At 40.2% G+C, this 17,668-nt stretch overlaps 1 protein-coding gene across 1 annotated transcript; it reads left to right on the forward strand.

Annotated features, from left to right (window-relative positions):
• The first annotated feature begins 449 nt into the window (after positions 1-449).
• LOC102796481 (voltage-gated delayed rectifier potassium channel KCNH5-like) lies at positions 450-17,420 on the forward strand. Its single transcript, XM_035910520.2, has 12 exons — positions 450-559; positions 1,917-2,040; positions 2,315-2,421; positions 2,569-2,697; positions 4,676-4,791; positions 4,891-5,283; positions 5,402-5,491; positions 7,537-7,966; positions 12,069-12,268; positions 12,832-13,084; positions 13,280-13,476; positions 16,149-17,420. Exons 1-12 carry the CDS (start codon positions 487-489, stop codon positions 17,205-17,207), a joined length of 3,171 nt encoding a protein of 1,056 aa, XP_035766413.2. The 5' UTR covers positions 450-486; the 3' UTR covers positions 17,208-17,420.
• The last annotated feature ends 248 nt before the right edge of the window (positions 17,421-17,668 follow it).

Below are 17,668 nucleotides of genomic sequence, written 5' to 3' on the forward strand. Positions count from 1 at the left end.
CATTAACACGTATTTTAAATACAAATACGCGTCCAACCCCAGCATTTAAATTAATGCGGAAAGAAATCAGACATTTCAGGCCAGCTCGTGCGTCTGGACGGAGTTATGTATAAAGTGGAAACCTGAGACAATAATACCAGCAATACTCTAGAAAAGACCTTAAAAATAAAAGTTTGTTTTATCAAGAACTAACAGTTAGTCCAGTGTTGGGCCAGTGTAGATTAGTGTGGCTACAGTGTAAGCATCGATGGATATTAATTACAATTGACTTTGTGCACCCAACCAGCTGGCCACAAATCTGGACCAGCTCCATATGATTACAAAGAGGCTTTTATTTTTGAAGCCTCAGTCCGGATACACAGAGCTCCATCGTGGCGATCTTGACTCCGTTGGACCAGGCTCCCGCCGGGCAGACAACGGAGAAGGGTCAGTTAGTACCAGCACGACCACCGAGCAGCACCGAGTCTCTGACCTGAAACCTCCATAATGCATGGGGGCAAGAGAGGGTTGGTGGCTCCGCAGAACACTTTCCTGGAGAATATAGTCCGGCGGTCCAGCGGTGAGTTTGACTCTGCAATGGAAACAGAAATGAGTGATGCTTTCGATTTTATTTCTCAGCCAGGGAACCACACAGGACTGGGATGCTGAAGTATACCGACGTGTGTTCTTCTTGTGCCATTTGCTGGGAAGCAGAATCAGCAATCGCTGATTTTTTTCTTTTAAGTAGCAATTTTTTTTTTTTTTACCTGAAAGTTGACTGACACATTTCTTCTGATATAGAAAACAAAAACAGCCACATTATCCGAATTATGTGGATAAATAATGAAAAATATAAATTATAGTTTGCTCTTATGGGAGGCTTTTTAAATTAGCTCTAGAAAAAAATTAGGAAAACACTAATTATTTGTTTTACTGATCAAGTAAGAGTAAAGATTATTCTTTATGTGATGAGTGCAATTTTACACCACCATATATTATGATTATCACAATATGATATTTTAAAGCATTTGTTTGAGGATTTGTGAGGTTGTTCCTTATTTATGCGCATTGTTACAGAAGCTAAAGTTCATAAACGAATGAAGCTCCAGATTTGATGCATGGTGTTTGTTCAGTGGTATTTAGGAGTAAAGTTCTGTTAATGTGAGAACATATAGTCTCATTTTTACAAGAACTGGATTTGCAGCCAATCCTAAAGGTCTTAATGTTCTTTTCGGGGATGTATAATTTGATTTATGGCACTTTATCTCTTAGCTACAAATACCAGAGAGTAGAGCGCAGTTTTGCTGTATACCTTTTTTATGTTTCAGAAAGAAAATGCATGTCAGCAAAACAGCCAGTAACTGTACTACTGGCGTAAATATTTAAAGTACTATGTGCACAGCAGGCAATCAGACATTATTCTCATGAGACTCAGAGGCTTTTCTTACAAACGTAGATGGAGGGGTGCAACATTGATTCAGTGTCTGTAAACTTTACTCTTCACCTCAGTAATGTGGTGGTTATCTGAAATTCAGTCTCTATTGTCTGAATGTCTGACCACAAAAGCCCGCAGAATGAACAACATGTACAGTAAGTTCAAGTGTGCAATTTAATTTGGAAGAACTTCAGTCACCCTTTTGTCTGAAGACTGCAGACTGCTCTGAAACTGCAGTACAGTGGAAGAAGTTTTCAGCTCTTCATCAATATTTGATTCGCATTATGAGTGGAACCTAAACAGCTTTTATTTTCTCTCCATCTCATCTGGTAGCCAAATGTGGACAACTTTTACATCTTGTTTCCATTATATGCAGTAGTAAATATAAACTTGCATTATGGTGATTTAATAATGTATGGCGATTTGATAAATAATAAAAGGCATATGTTTTATTACGTATGTTTTCTTTATTTGTAATTTGGTTTCCTGTATTTTGTCTCAGAAACGAGCTTCCTGTTGGGAAATGCACAGGTCCTGGAGTGGCCAGTCGTTTACAGCAATGATGGATTCTGCAAGCTGTCTGGATACCACAGAGCAGAGGTGATGCACAAGAGCAGCACATGCAAGTAAGATGCTCTTCAAGCACCCAGCACCTTTCTTTCTTATGCTTGACTGGAAGCTTTAATCCACAATTTTAGTGTGGTTTTTTTATGTTGTTTTTTTTTTTTAATATATTGAATCTCCACTTTTTATTTATCAAAAGGGGAACTAATCTAAATACCTGGAAGTAGTCAAACCTGAAGTATAAAAAAACATATATATAAACCTTACATTATGGAAACTCATAATCTGTTATTCACATTTCATTATGTTTTCTTCCCTCTTTGTCTTATTTTGCAGTTTCATGTATGGTGATCTGACTGATAGAAATACGATAGACAAAATCAAACAAACATTTGACAGCTATGAGTCTAATTTCTATGAGGTGCTGCTGTATACAAAGAATAGTAAGTACTGTAAATTTGAATCGCAAGATTTTAACAAAAAACAAAAATAAAATGAATTAAGGAATAAATGTTAAAAAAGAAAAAGAAACGCATGATTAGAAGTAATACCTGGTCATTTACTTTTTGTTTTTTGATTGCTTCCCACAGAAACACCAATATGGCTTTACATGCAGATAGCCCCAATCAGAAATGAAAATGACAAGGTGGTGCTTTTCCTCTGCACCTTCAGAGACATCACCCTGTTCAAACAGCCAATTGACGATGAGTCCACAAGAGGTGAGAGACTTTATGTTACTGTACCAATAATTTCCACCTGATAGTATTCTGTATTTCATTGTATTTCTGGGATTTTCACATTGAAAGCTTTCGAGTTATCGCTAAAGGTCCAGCCATTACAATTAAAGACAAAGGATTTTGATTGCACATGAGTGGCTTTGACTTATAAGACATTAGTTTCCTGGTGTGTAACGTACAACTGTCCAGGTGTTGTGTGTCCAGGTCAGTGAACAGTGGTCTCTGTGAGTCTATGCAGTGCCATATCCCTGGGGATTAATTGTGCCACAGAGACTTTTTGCATACATCAAGCAGAATTAAATGACAGTGAGGGCACAAGGAGAAGGTAGTTGTATGAATAATCCTGTTTCACAGAGGTAAAAAAAAAAAAGTGTGTGACAGGTTTCTGAAGATTGATTTTATATACTATTATATTATTATTCATATATTAATAGTTTAATATTTTTCAAGTCAGGATTTATTTATATCATGAATCTGCAGTGGTGCAATATGCATGGTGGATTTAAGGAGTAGACCCAAATGCAGTTGCTGGAGACTGACGTAATTAACCGTTTATTAGGATTGTTATCAAAACCACTGAATTCAAAGTCCATTAATGAAGTCACCAAAAATCTGAAGAAAGGAGCCAGTAGAAATAATAATTTAAAAAAAAACTAACAGGGAGCATTCAAGGGAGATAACATAGAGACTTAGACAATGACTGAGGGGAAAGCAAAGGCAGGACTATTTATACACATCAGGGTAATCAGAGAAAGTGGAAACAAAGGGGTAACAAGGCACAGCCGAATCAATTCAAGACAACAAGACAAGAGGACAAAAGTTAAGCTAGTAACAAGACTTAGGAGACAGATAACTGCCAAACTAAAACAGGAAGTGAGAAGCTATAACTAAACAGGGACACATAGACACAAGAAAGTAGGAGGAACAAATAAAACAAATAGACCATAATATACAGAAACTGTAACAAAGAACTAAAAGACAAAAAATAAGAAACTAAGGAAGTACATGAAAATTCAAAACATAGAGAGAATGTGAAAAGAGACGGATCATAACAATTGCAAAAATGCAGGAAAAAATGTAAAAAAACAAACAAACAAAAACAAATTTTTGTAGTAAGATAATCCCCAACATCTCTGAGATGTAATTGATCAGACATGATGTCACAGCACTGAATTGTGCATTCTGTCAATACCAACATAATGGTGATACTAATCAACAGGCACGAGAGCCTAAACCTGTTTATTTCCATTCATTGGCTAACAAAACACTGTGGGAAAAATTACAAAAAGAAAATGAGACCGCCCCTCATGCAAATGACTTCAAATATGGCGCCACACTTGTTTTTGTATGTAACAGGATACCTTCAAAGTTTGACTCTTTGTCAAAACAGATGAAAAACAGACAAGCGCATAGAGATTCTTTGATTTAGTAGATGCAAGTACACGGGACTTGTTTATTATAAATCTTGTAGAAATAATGTCAATTGAAATTGGGATCACTTTTATTTTTCCTTCAGTTTCTGTCACTTGTCTTTTCCTTCTGCGCTTCCTCTGGGAGTGGACCAGGTTTTCTTTTGCTGGGTAAAGTTTCCAAGTGTTGAAGTGTTGTGAACATTCCTAATTTCATATAGCAGGAAACCAATGCTCTCTCCTCTTCCTGTTTTGGCTGAGCAGTCGTGCTTGTGGCAGGTAGCAGACAGCAGTGCACAGTTAAAGCAAGGCTAGTAGGCAACCAGTCTAAACACAGATGGTGTTATTATCCAACTGCAAAAATTCAGTTCAAGTCAAAAGATATCTATTGCCCATTTAACAAAGAAAATTGACATCACCTAATACTCCCATAAACTCCAGTAAAACGTAAACATCTTAACATTAAATGCTCTTAAATGTTTCTTAATTCTTAAATAATGCCAGATGCCGTGTTGTTTTCCTGTGCATTCTGTGTTGCTGTCTGTGAATAGGGTGGACAAAGTTTGCCAGGCTCACACGAGCACTGGCCAACAATCGAAACCTGGTGCAGCAGTTAACACCACTCAATAAGTCAGAGGTCAGCCACAAGCCCTCCAGACTGGCTGAGGTGAGCAAGACCCAAAATTTTCTTTCTAGAATCTGTATCTTTTAAATATGGCTTAGATCTTCTTGTATCATGACGGCAAATGTTTCCTCTCAATGAAAGGCTCTCCAGCTGGGATCAGACATTCTCCCTCAGTACAAGCAGGAGGCCCCTAAGACCCCTCCACACATCATCCTCCACTACTGCACTTTCAAGACCACTTGGGACTGGATCATCCTCATCCTCACCTTCTACACTGCCATCATGGTACCCTATAATGTTTCCTTCAGGACCAAGCAGAACAACTTGGCCTGGCTGGTTGTGGACAGTGTTGTCGATGTCATCTTTTTGATTGACATTGTGCTCAACTTCCACACCACCTTTGTGGGTCCATCTGGAGAGGTGATTTCAGATGCCAAGCTCATAAGAATGAATTACCTAAAGACGTGGTTTGTCATCGACCTGCTGTCCTGCCTGCCCTATGATATCATCAACGCCTTTGAAAACGTTGATGATGTGAGTAAACTTTAATAAAGATCATTCTTTTAATGTGGGATTAATTGCTCAGACAATGGTATGTCTTTCCATGTATACATTAAAACGTTTCTGCTTTACTGTTCTTTTTTTAATGTAGGATAATCTCACACATGCCTCTTCCACGGGTCATCTTCGTGAGTCACATTTCCACAGAAATAGCACACGGATTGAAGACTCCGTTCTCCCAGTAAGTAAATTTCTGTATTTCTTTAAATATGCTGTGATAAATATGGTTTGTACCATGCCTCTTGCTCTATGACAGTTTGGATAGGCTCCAGCCCCCCCGCCCCGCGACCTTGAATTGGATAAGCGGAAGAAATTGGATGGATGAATGGATGGAAATCAGGTCATATTATTGATCCCTTATGGTAACAAAACCACACTGAATAATCACATTGCAGAGTCTTTGAGCTGTTTGTTTTGAGTTTTTCACCCAGAACATTAGTATTGTCAACAATGATATCTACAAAATTCAGTGTTTACCGTGACCTAACGGCAAGAAGGCCCTGGGTTTGAATCCAGGAGAAGGCTGGGGCTTCCTCCCACTATCCAAAGACATGCATGGGTTAGGTTTATTGATGATTCTAAAATGGTCTTAGGTGTAAAAGCGAGTGACCAACCACACACAACCAGTAAGGGAATACTAATTTTTCCCTTCACCAACAGTGGTTCCCATATGGTTTTTGACCAGTATCTACGCTTGTGTTACTGTGGCCTTCTTCACTTGATTCTACATCATCACCATGACTGTCACTTGCCCACATGTTGTGGGCAAGTTAATGTCACGTGGTTATTGGTCACCTGACTGCAAAACCTCCACATGGCCCTTGTTTTTTTTGTACCTACCCCTTATGATCACATTAAAGTTTTTAAAGAACAAGGTGGAGTCAGCTAAACTGGTAAACTCAAGGCTTCAAAACATCAGTCCACTAACCGGTAGGTGATATCATGATGAGTTCATTCATTCATCTTATATACATGATCTTTATTTACATTAGGAGAGAGCCAAAATAAGACTCATTCTAATTTAAATAACTGTATGTAATTGTAACTGTATTCAACTGTATGTAAATAATTTATTTTACAATATCAGTGTTGTAATAATATGTAAAAGCAGCCCAAAAAAATCATGACTCCCGAGAACAAAACCAAGCAGTAACATGATTTTTCAATTTTAGCAATGAAAAATATTCACCCTTTAAGGAGATATAGTTCTTTTTTTTTTTTTGCATATGTACAAATGTAACATCTCTGTGTACAACAAAATGTAACAACTCCAGTCGCACTCCGTTCTTTCAACTCAAAAATGTTAAATTTCACTGGCATCCCACAGGGATCTGTCCTGGAGCCTTTTTTTATTTATCATCTGTCTACTTCCTCTTGGCCATGTCTTTCATAGATTTAATATCAGTTTCCAATGTTATGCTGATGACATGCAGCTCTGCCTGTGCACCAAATGTCCCACCACTTTTCGTACCACTGCTCTCTGTCTTTGCCTCCAGGAAATCAAATCCTGGTACTCTTGTAAACTTTATCAAATCGAATAGTGATAAAACCAAGGTTCTCCTCACTGACACCAGTCCACCTTGTGTAAATGTAAGTGTTTCCCTCCCTATTGACGACTCTTCTCAGGTCTTCTCTCTTCCTGGTGCTCGGATCATTACCAGAACTGCCTCCATTAGTCACAACATACAGGCCCATCAGCAGCTTCTTTGGCTAATGTCATATCATATTGATATCAACATTCTGCTCATCACCTTTGAGACCACAACATCGCTCTGCAGTACCACTCTTAACTTCTGCACATCAACACACCCATTCGCACTCTTCTTCCTTCCATTTCACTGTCCCTTCCCCTCAACTGAATACAATGTGAGCTTTCAGATGCTCTGCTCCTAAACTCTGGAGTTCCCTCTCAAAGCGCACCTCTTTACGTTGCCATACTCTCTCGGATTGTCTTCCACCAGTCACATGAATCCTCTGTTCTTAATGATTTAACACATTCTAAACTTGTTTTATTGACTTGACAGATATTTTCTTCTCTTAAGGTCAAATCATTTTAATCATGAAAACCAGTGTAAATTTTTAACATAAGATAATAATGCAGCTTTCATCTGATGTACAATGTATTTGCCACTGTGTTAAGCAGTTCCAAAAAGTAGCTTAAATATATCACAAATGTATCTGTTATTCTGGATATCTGGTTCACATTTTCACTTTCTTTCTCTGTAGGGTCTCAGCAGCCTCTTCAGTTCCCTTAAAGTCATCCGCCTGCTCCGTCTGGGCCGCGTAGCCCGAAAACTGGACCACTACCTGGAGTATGGAGCTGCGGTCCTGGTCCTGCTGGTGTGTGTCTTCGGCCTGGTGGCTCACTGGCTTGCCTGCATTTGGTACAGCATTGGTGACCACGAGGTCATTGATGAGACCACCAACACCATTAAGACAGACAGCTGGCTCTACCAGTTGGCACTGAGTATTGGAACTCCTTACCGCTACAACACTAGCGGTAATGGCCGGTGGGAAGGAGGTCCTACCAAAGACACGCTGTACATTTCTTCTCTCTACTTCACCATGACTAGCCTGACCACCATTGGATTTGGTAACATTGCTCCAACAACAGATGGCGAGAAGATTTTCTCCGTGGCTATGATGATGGTGGGCTGTGAGTACCCAGTCACCACACACTGCATTTCCAACATGCATCACATTTAACAGTTTCTCCAAAGGTTTCACAAAACCTTTGAAAATGGCACAGGAAACATTTAACTAGCAGCCACAATGTGATAGAGTAATACAGCCATATAATGGAACGATCCATGAGTTTCAAACTGTACTTGGAGCTGGGAAAGGATGTTTTAACCATATTCAGTAGCATCATTTGTGGGTGAAGTTTACCAGAACAACAGCTCTGTAACAACAAAAACAGCCCTGTCTCCCCATCACTCCACACTAAACAAAGCATACATACTTTGATGTCATTCGTGCATTCATCCATTCATAATATGCTAGTTTAACCTCGCAGGAGATGAAACAGTCTGGCTACACTTACTTGCACGCTAGTCAAGATAACGTGCTCTCCACAGTCCTGCTGGCTATTTACCAGCTGCCAGTAAAGCAACATATGGTACGTAATTACTGATGTATTTAGAGATGACTTTGCTTAGACACTAATATATTTATGTACCCACTATTGAAACATTTCATGGCAGAGTTGACTTTGCTGTCTCTTTTTACATTTTCAACAAAGTGAAAGTAAAACGTTGCAAATCAGTTGAATTTCTAGTTTTCACAAAATATTTTTGAACCATTTACCTTTATTTATTGCAACTTCCTCCTAATCTTTTAATGTGCATATCCTCACTGGACACTATTAAGGAATACTTTGTTAGGACTGAGCTGGGCCCCTGTTTTCCTTCAGAACTGCTTTAATTTTTCAAGGAATAGATTCAACAAACCGCTGGAAACATTCCTCTGAGATTTTGGTCCATACTGACGTGATAGCATCACACAGTTGCTGCAGATTTGACACCTGAACATCCCATTACACCATATAACAAAGGATCTATAGTGGATTGAGATATGGTGGCTATGAGTACAGTGAACTCATTGTCATGTTCAAGAAATCAGTTTGAGATGATTTGTGACAGGATGTGTTATCCTACTGGAAGCAGCCATCAGAAGACGGGTGCACTGTGTTCCTAAAGGGATGGACATGGTCAGCAACAATACTCATGTAGACTGAGCGGCTCAAAAATTTTCATTTTCACCCAGAGAACTGTCACTCATTGGATTTCTTCTCTTTTTCAGACCATTCTCTGTAAACTCTAGAGATGTTTGAACGAGAAAATCCCACTATATCAGCAGTTTCTAGAAAACTCAGACCAGCTCGTCTGGCACCAATAACCACACCACATTCACTTAAATCGCCTCTCTTCCCCATCATGATGCTCAGTTTGAACTTCAGCACATCAAATTGACCATGACTACATGCCTAAATGCACTGAGCTGGTGTCATGTGATTGCCTGGTGTGTGTATTAGCGTCACAGAGACATCAACTAGACATCCATTTAAAACATTAAAAAACATTTTCAGTAGAAAATCTCTTCCTAAAGGCCTGGAAGCATGCTCTAAATCAGGGATTTAAATAGATTGTCTATCTGTACCTGCCACCCTAATTGACCAAACTGACAGTTAATTATTATTTAAAATCACATTTCGATAATGACAGAATTCAATATTCAGAAAGTGAAGTAGGTATTTATTCCTTATAGAGCTAAATGATCCACAGACAACGTTTTCCTCTTTTCATTCTAGTCATGGTTTCACGTTTAGCTGCAGCCTCGGTGCTTGAACCACTCTGAGTTTCGGCTTTGTCAATAATCAAAAGTGACATGTTCAGCGCCCATCACAGCCTGCTCTGTGAATGTCTGTCTGAGGGCCGGTCGTCACATCAGAAAAGTATTGCATGTTAATTCAGTCAGTCGTTTTTTCAATGCAGGGAATAAATATCATTGCATTCTTCTGTATTTCTCATGGTCAGTAGAAACGTCATGAAGAAAGTCAAAGTTGAAGACTTCATTTATTCCCAAATTACCCTTAAAAATTTCAGCAAATACAGATATTTTTTTCTTTACATTCCCTGTGTTGCGTGACTTTCAGTATTTAATGGGACACGACTGTCAAATTGATGAGGATGAAGCTTATAGAGAGTCTTGTGTAACATGAACTTAGAAATGATCCATTATGTTATATAAGTCTACGTATAAGTCACGCCATATTCCTTAGCTAACTTCAAAACTATCTAGAACTTAGTACTGTAACTACATTAGTGGCTCCTAAGTTATGTCTTTGGTGTCTTAGTAATCTTTTGTGGTTCCAATTCACCAAAATAGAAAGGCCTATTTTTTACTCCAGCCTGTTTGCTGCTTTCATCACACACTGCAGACAGAGTAATAGCTTCACCTTTGATCTCAGTGCCTCTACAGTACCTTGGTCATCACTCACCTTTGTGCACTAACCTTTGGCCCATCCCTCTAAAACAGCATGTATAGTGATGCAATAAAACCAGTGAGAACTCAGAAAGTAACAGCCACGCTTCAAGCTTCGTACAGTCGAAAGTAAACACCCATTATTCTGATGGCGCCTGGATCACGATGATCATTCAGTCACACTGCAGTGTCGGCTTCAATTATGAGGCATAAATCTCCTGCTATAGATACGGTAATTATTTGAGTGGAGAAGGAATCGAAGAGAGGGCCAGTTTGCCTGCAGGCTCGGGTGTAGTAAGTGGACAATGAGCCATCACGTTAGATATGTATCCTAACCTCTGTGATCCTGCTGTGGTGACCGGAGATGAAGCTTTCCCGTTGAGTGGATAAAACCCCACAGTAAGAGATGCTGAGTGACTCTTTGAGGTCACTGCAGCACGGCACTCCTACCCAGGAACTGTGGATTAGAAATTATATCATAAAGAGTTAGCCCATCCCTCGTTGTGTATATCAGGCTATGCATGCATGTATTTAAGAAAACTGCACTGTCAGCAGTGCTGTTTTGTGTACATTTACTTTTCAGTAAATTACAAAACAAAACAAACAAAATTATCAAAACCAAATAAATAAAATTCACTAAAGAGTTTATCCAAAATGTAAAATACAAACAGTACTATATTATTGTAGAACCAAGATATAATGATTATATGCTTGTAGTGCTTATACAGCATCACGTCAGATGGACATCCACACTGTTTTTAAGGTTTTCGTTTTTCTATCACTGTAAAATCTTTGAAATCTTAAAATTACTCTCATTTGTGCACCGGCGATTATGTAATTACAGCATCATTGATCAAGTGTTAGTCATGTATGAATCAGGGGATTGTAATAAAGAGAGGCAAGCAAAGGTTTGAGCAATCATAATCAAATGGCATAATTTGGTGATTATCAAAAGAAAAAGAAAAAAGAAGAGTCTTTAATGGTGCTGTACTCTTACTCCAGCCTTCATACGACTGCAGATGAGCGCTAACAAGATTTCCCTCAGAGTGGCCTGGAGGAGCAACTGTTCTGCATGAACAGGGTCTACAGGTTAACTCCTCATCAGGTGGAAAAATGACCTTTGACCTTATGACAAGTCACAAAAGTCCCCGAAGGTCTAGAAAGGCAAGTAGATGAGCTGGTTTGTTCCTAGAATGTCATTTGGAGGGAAAAAGTCTTCACGTGGTTGTGTGGAAGCCGGTAGCATGGAAAACACTTAAAGGACAGTTAAATATCAGCATGCTCCGGTTTTTTCCCGTCATAAACTAGTAACCGCTCCAAGGTATACCTGAAATTTTGCTCTATAACAGCTGGGACACTAACCCTTAATTGGACAAGTGGAAAAAGTTAAGGTAATAAAGTTTTGGATTAGATCTCAATTAATTATTTAATCTTTAATCCAAATATAATTTTTTTTTCGTGTTAAATACTCCATTAATCACACATATATTCCACTGAAACGTTTTGTCATAGGCAGTTTCCTCAACAATATTTAACTCTAAATTTGAGGTATGAAAGTTGGATACCGTGATCCCATAAATATGATTATTTGTTATTTAAAAGCATTTATCTCTCGCAGGAGAGATTAGTTCTATATCTCGGCTAGCTTGAGAATGACTTGTCCCCCCAGATGAGCTGGAAGAGATAATCATGTCTCGGATAAGCGGAAGAAGACGGATGAATGAAAACGTTAGATTCGAATAAATAAGATGAACTCTTGCTCTTCCGTCTTTTAGCGCTGCTATATGCCACAATCTTTGGAAACGTCACCACCATCTTCCAGCAGATGTACACCAACACAAATCGCTACCACGAGATGCTCAACAATGTGCGTGACTTCCTTAAGCTTTACCAGGTTCCCAAAGGTCTGAGCGAGAGGGTCATGGACTTCATTGTCTCCACCTGGGCCATGTCGAAGGGCATTGACACAGACAAGGTACAAATCTGTGCAAACGTTTCAGGGGGTGCTTTCAAAAACTGATGTGCAATTACTTGTCAGATACATACCAATGCAGTTTGCCAGGGTACTTGTTGGAGATCTTAGGATAGTCCCATGAAGTTAGGCTCCTCAGCTATTTCTGTTTGTCCCTTTAATGCCAGACTGACACTACAATGTGGAGATCTCACCTCTTTATCTTTTATCTTTTGGATTTCATGTTTTCATTTATTGTCTTTCCCAACAACCTAATTAAAGTTTATGCCCTTGGTTAAATCTTGCCTGCCTCCCATATCTGCCTTTTAGGTCCTGAACTTCTACAGTCCATGCAGTCAGTAACAACATTACCATTGTTGTTCTCATGAAGTAAATCAGATCACATGGTCCAACATCTGGAGTTTAAAGATTATTTAAAGAAGCAGCTTTCATGTCTCTGCGGTTCTATTTTTAAAACGTTTAGTAATACATCTGCTTAATGAGCAGCGGAAATGTGCTACATATTTAATGTCCTCCAGCGATGATGCATTAAGTGTTTGCTGCACAAATCTCATCATGTCTTTCAGGTTCTCTCCATCTGTCCTAAAGACATGCGTGCAGACATCTGCGTCCACCTCAACAGACAGGTGTTCAATGACCATCCAGCTTTTCGCCTGGCAAGTGACGGCTGTTTGCGCTCTCTCGCCGTGGAGTTTCAGACTACACACTGCGCACCTGGAGACCTCATCTTCCACATCGGGGAGAGCGTTGATACGCTCTGTTTTGTAGTCTCGGGTTCACTCGAAGTCATCCAAGATGATGAGGTCATCGCAATACTAGGTAATCCAGGGCAATATTGTTAAAATAGACCAAGCCAAGTTGTACCTGCTGCTCTCAGTTGAAGTTAGAGCAAAGTTTGTTTCAGAGTTTTCTGAAGTTTTTATGCTTTACAACCTATATGTGTTCGACTTTATCCCATTTTATTTATATTTATCTGAGCCAACAGATGTTTATGTGATATCTGGCCCTGTTCAGGTAAAGGTGACGTGTTTGGAGATGCATTCTGGAAAGAGACCACGCTGGCTCGAGCCTGTGCGAATGTGCGCGCTCTGACGTACTGCGATCTGCACGTCATCCGGAGAGAGGCCCTGATGCGGGTGCTGGAGTTTTACACCGCGTTCGCCAACTCTTTCTCCCGCAACCTCATCCTCACCTGTAATTTGCGAAAACGGGTAAAACTTTCACTGTCCTGTCTTTTAGTAAAGGGTGTTAGTGTCATCTTAAAGCAAGGGATTACTGATTGCATTTGTTATCATAGGCAAAAGAGATAACAGGGTGCACAGCTCCCACCCAGCTGGACTTCAACATTGTACATTACACTACTAAAATTACCAAGGTGTAATAGACTGCAAGTGAATCAGTCTTTACAATTTACAACAAATGCAATACAACCAAACCTGCTTCTTTACAACATAAACTCTCCATCTACAAACTCCTACATCATCAAGAGCTGAGCAACCAAACCCAGTACACAGGAACATCTATAACCATAACTTTTCACCAACTGACAGTAGGAATAAAAACACTTTTTCTTATTTTGTTTGTTTTGCAAAGCATTTTTGCAACGTCTTGCCGTGCATATGCTAAACACACATATCTATATGTGTATCTAGTACTTAAATGATCATTAAATTAAAAATAAAAGGAGAAATAGAGAAAGAAAAGGTGTTTGTTCCAGCAGTAAATCATAGACAAAAATTAGAATCAAATCCCTTCTTTGCAGATCAGACTTCATTCATACAACATGTGCTGTGGCCTTGAGCTAGGCAGCATGGAATACCTGAGTGCGCTGCAGAGTTGTATACAGTTTTCCATAAAGTGTGTAATGGTAAATGGATTGTATATATATATATATAGCACATTGTCTTTGTATCGACCGCTCAGAAAGCCTTTTTATCAAATTACAAACTGAGAGTGAACAGCTCAAACGTGAAGAGGATAAATGTAAATAAATGTAAATAAATAAATCATAAATTTCCCCAATCTGTAAAAAGGACAGTGACAAAAAATTAGTTCAAAGCCGAACAATTAGCCGGTCCAAACTAAGGCTCTAATATTTCATAAAGGTTCTCCTGGCTACACATATTGATCCCACTACAGCACGGAGATGCTTTGCTTTCCAGCCACAAGAGTAGGTTTCTTATACATTCTGCTGTAATACTATCTTTTAAGTTCTTAATGGATGTTCATATCGCGTCAAGTCGTGCCAGGGCACGTAGTCTGTTGTGTTCTTTGTTCAGGACTGAGATGTATGAAATACTTTTGAGGATGTAGGTTTAAAAACTGTGGCTGTAACAAAGCAAACTGGCCTTTTAAGAATGTTTGAGCGTTTTGTTGGATGTGCTGTGTAGTAAATATTAATTGGCACAGTTTTGTGGCAGGTATTTGGACTTTGCAAAAGTCTCAAGCTCTCTTCATTTCTTTATATTTTGTTAGGAAAATGGGAAATAGGTGCAGTGGTTTATTGAAACCTGCGCAAACATACATGGACAGTATACAGTATATGAGGCAAAAACAGAGTGTGTACAATTCCTAATGAGCTTTAAAAACAGTATTTGATATGACCACCTTTATTCTTCAACACGGCCTCTCTCAGAGGCAAGCTTTCTTGTTATTTCTTAAGTAGTCTTCAGTCTCCAAGCTTCTTGAAGGAAAAATTCAAAGCTCTTCTTTGGATTTTGGCTGCCTTTTGTTCAGTTTTCTGTCAAAATGATCCTACACTGCTTCAATAATGTTGAAGTGCGGGCCTCTGGGGAGGCCAATCCGTGCTGATAGTGTTTGATGGTGTGTTTTGTCTATCCAGGTATGTTTTTACGGCATCGGCAGTGTGTTTGGGACCATTGCCACTGACTTTCAGCACAGTCCTTGTGTAATTTGGCATAAATCAGCCTCAGTTTTGCTTCCTTGAGAATGGCTCCTTGACAAACACACTTCCACTGAGGCCACTTCTGAGGAGGCTTCAGTCAACATTGAAGGGCCAGATGCAGCTTTCAGGTCCTGTGTCAGGTCTTAACATAAATGATTCATAGGACATTGTTAAAGTGGCTTAACATCCTGTGTACAAGTACTGGACTGAAAATGAGTTAACAAGCAGGCAAGCCTGGAGAGACACTGCTCAAGACCACTTTAAAAAAATAATAATAAGGCAGTCTGACTTATTAAAGCAAAATATAAAGACATAAGCAGTGACTTAAGACTTCTTTGCATGTTTAATAACATAACAGGTCGTAGACATTTTGTAGATTACTTATGGGCAGCCGAGCCCATTAGTAGCTGTCTTCTACATTGGTTTTCTAATCTATCTATTTCTAATCATCTAAACTAGTCAGTTTCAGATTAATCCAAAAATGATATTAAAGAAGTTGATGCTAACTATTACACTATTAATATATCAGTTGAAATAATTGAGTGGGAGCTTTGTACACAGTGGGCTTTAACCTGGGATTCATGGGGGTAAGTGTTTCACAGATTAACTTCTCAGGTACACCAGCACTGAAAGTTTCTACCAGAGTGGTATCGGAAGGTAGTGAGACGCTTGGAGTTTATTGACATTTCTTTTCTTTGTCTTCAGAAGGAATTCAGGAAAGACTCAGAGCCTAAATTGTCCTCCATTATTGACTTGTTGCTCCATTAACGGCTTCCCTTGTGCATTGCTGCTTTCAGCTCATAAATATTTCAGCATTCAGAACAGCTGCAGGCAGCTGTCCTTGCTTTGAAGCTGCATTATACGGACATTGTACAACTTGCTTCGTCCAGGTCGAGCACTAGAGCATGCACACTGTAAGTTACAATTTACAGTGTGTCCTGTATCAGTGTCCTCATGCACGCACTCTCCCTCTTGCAGGTCATCTTCAGGAAGATTGCCGATGTGAAGAGGGAGCAGGCGCATCAGAGTGACGTGACTCTGTCGATTCCCGAAGACCACCCGGTTCGCAAGCTGTTCCAGAAGTTCAGACAGCACAGAGACGCTCAAACAGAAGAGTCCAACACTTACTTAGATCACAACTGCGTGCAGGTGGAGATGCAGCAGCACCCCCAGCACCACACTGACTCAAACTCTTACACTCAGCCCAGTCACTCAGCATGGCAGGAGAACACCTCAGCAGGAGGGGGGAACAGTTGCAACAAGCCTGAAAAGTCAGAGCAAAGGCGCACAATGGATGCGGTGGGGTCTGCATCAAAGCCTTGTCCAGAGAGCCGGTTTGGCCAGAGCAGTGGTGCAGGTGGAGAGGGTAACGCAGGGAGCGGCAGAGGTGTGAGAGGCTGGGCAAAGTTTAGAAACGCCACATCTGCTGAGCCAGCACGTCCTCCTGTCGAGCAGGAGAAGCAGACTCAGAAAGCAGACGAGTGGCCGAAAGGATCGCAGTCCTCAGAACAGATCGCAGCCCCCAAAACAAACCACGAATCAGGGGGAGGCGGAGAGAGGGGAAGCACAGAGGGCAGCAACAGCGCAGGTGAGGAAACAAGCGCCCTGCACAAAACCGACTCCTGCGACAGTGGTATCACAAAGAGCGATCCACGCATCGACCGAGCAGGAGATTCGAGAAGCTCCTTCGAGCGAAGCCCGATGGAAAGGAGCCCCATGGAGAGAAATCCATTCGAGCACAGCCTCGGGGTTTACGCCGAGGTCTCCCTCAGACACTCATTCGTGCAGCCGCTGTCTGAGCAAGCGCTGCTTCAAGCGACGCTCCACGCGGCCAAGCTGGAGCTGAAAGCAGACATTCAGATACTGAGCGGGAGACTGTCGCTGCTCGAGGCTCAGGTGAGCGAGATCCTCAGGCTGCTGTCGGTAAAAAGACTCTCACTGCCGCCAGCGTCCTCTCCAAAAGCAAGACGGAAAAGTCAAGACTCGGTCACCGCCTCCAGGCCGGCTTCACCCAAAACAGACGACGAGGATCTTTAAATTTTCTCACTCAATAAAAAAAATAAAGGATTAGATAAGCATCGTGCATGTCCTGCTGGACTACAAGTTTTAATACTTGATTGCATGCAGAAATGTTACCTTAGCACCACAAGAATCCAGGGATTTATCTTATACTGTAGCTTTTAACTTATGAGACACTTGTGTGTGAGAGGAAGCAGGGACAAATAATTAACAACAAGCACAAAAAGGAAATGATGCTTGATGAAGTAGTTGGAGTAGTTCTTTACGTTTCTGGAAGTCAGTTTACAGTTTTGAGGGGTTTTTTTTGTTTGTTTTCTTGGTAGAAAATCTTGAAGTTCACATTTCTATTTTGTGGACAAGCTGAAGCTCAGTGAGCATTTCAACATGCACAGTGTATTATAAATACACAGCTTTATCTTATTTAGGAGGGAAATTCAGAGTTTTTGTTGCTCATCCTCAGTGGAGCGACAACTTTCAGA

This window comes from Neolamprologus brichardi, chromosome 15 (assembly GCF_056152115.1).
Source record: "Neolamprologus brichardi isolate AB-2024 chromosome 15, ASM5615211v1, whole genome shotgun sequence".
NCBI classification, from domain to species: domain Eukaryota; kingdom Metazoa; phylum Chordata; class Actinopteri; order Cichliformes; family Cichlidae; genus Neolamprologus; species Neolamprologus brichardi.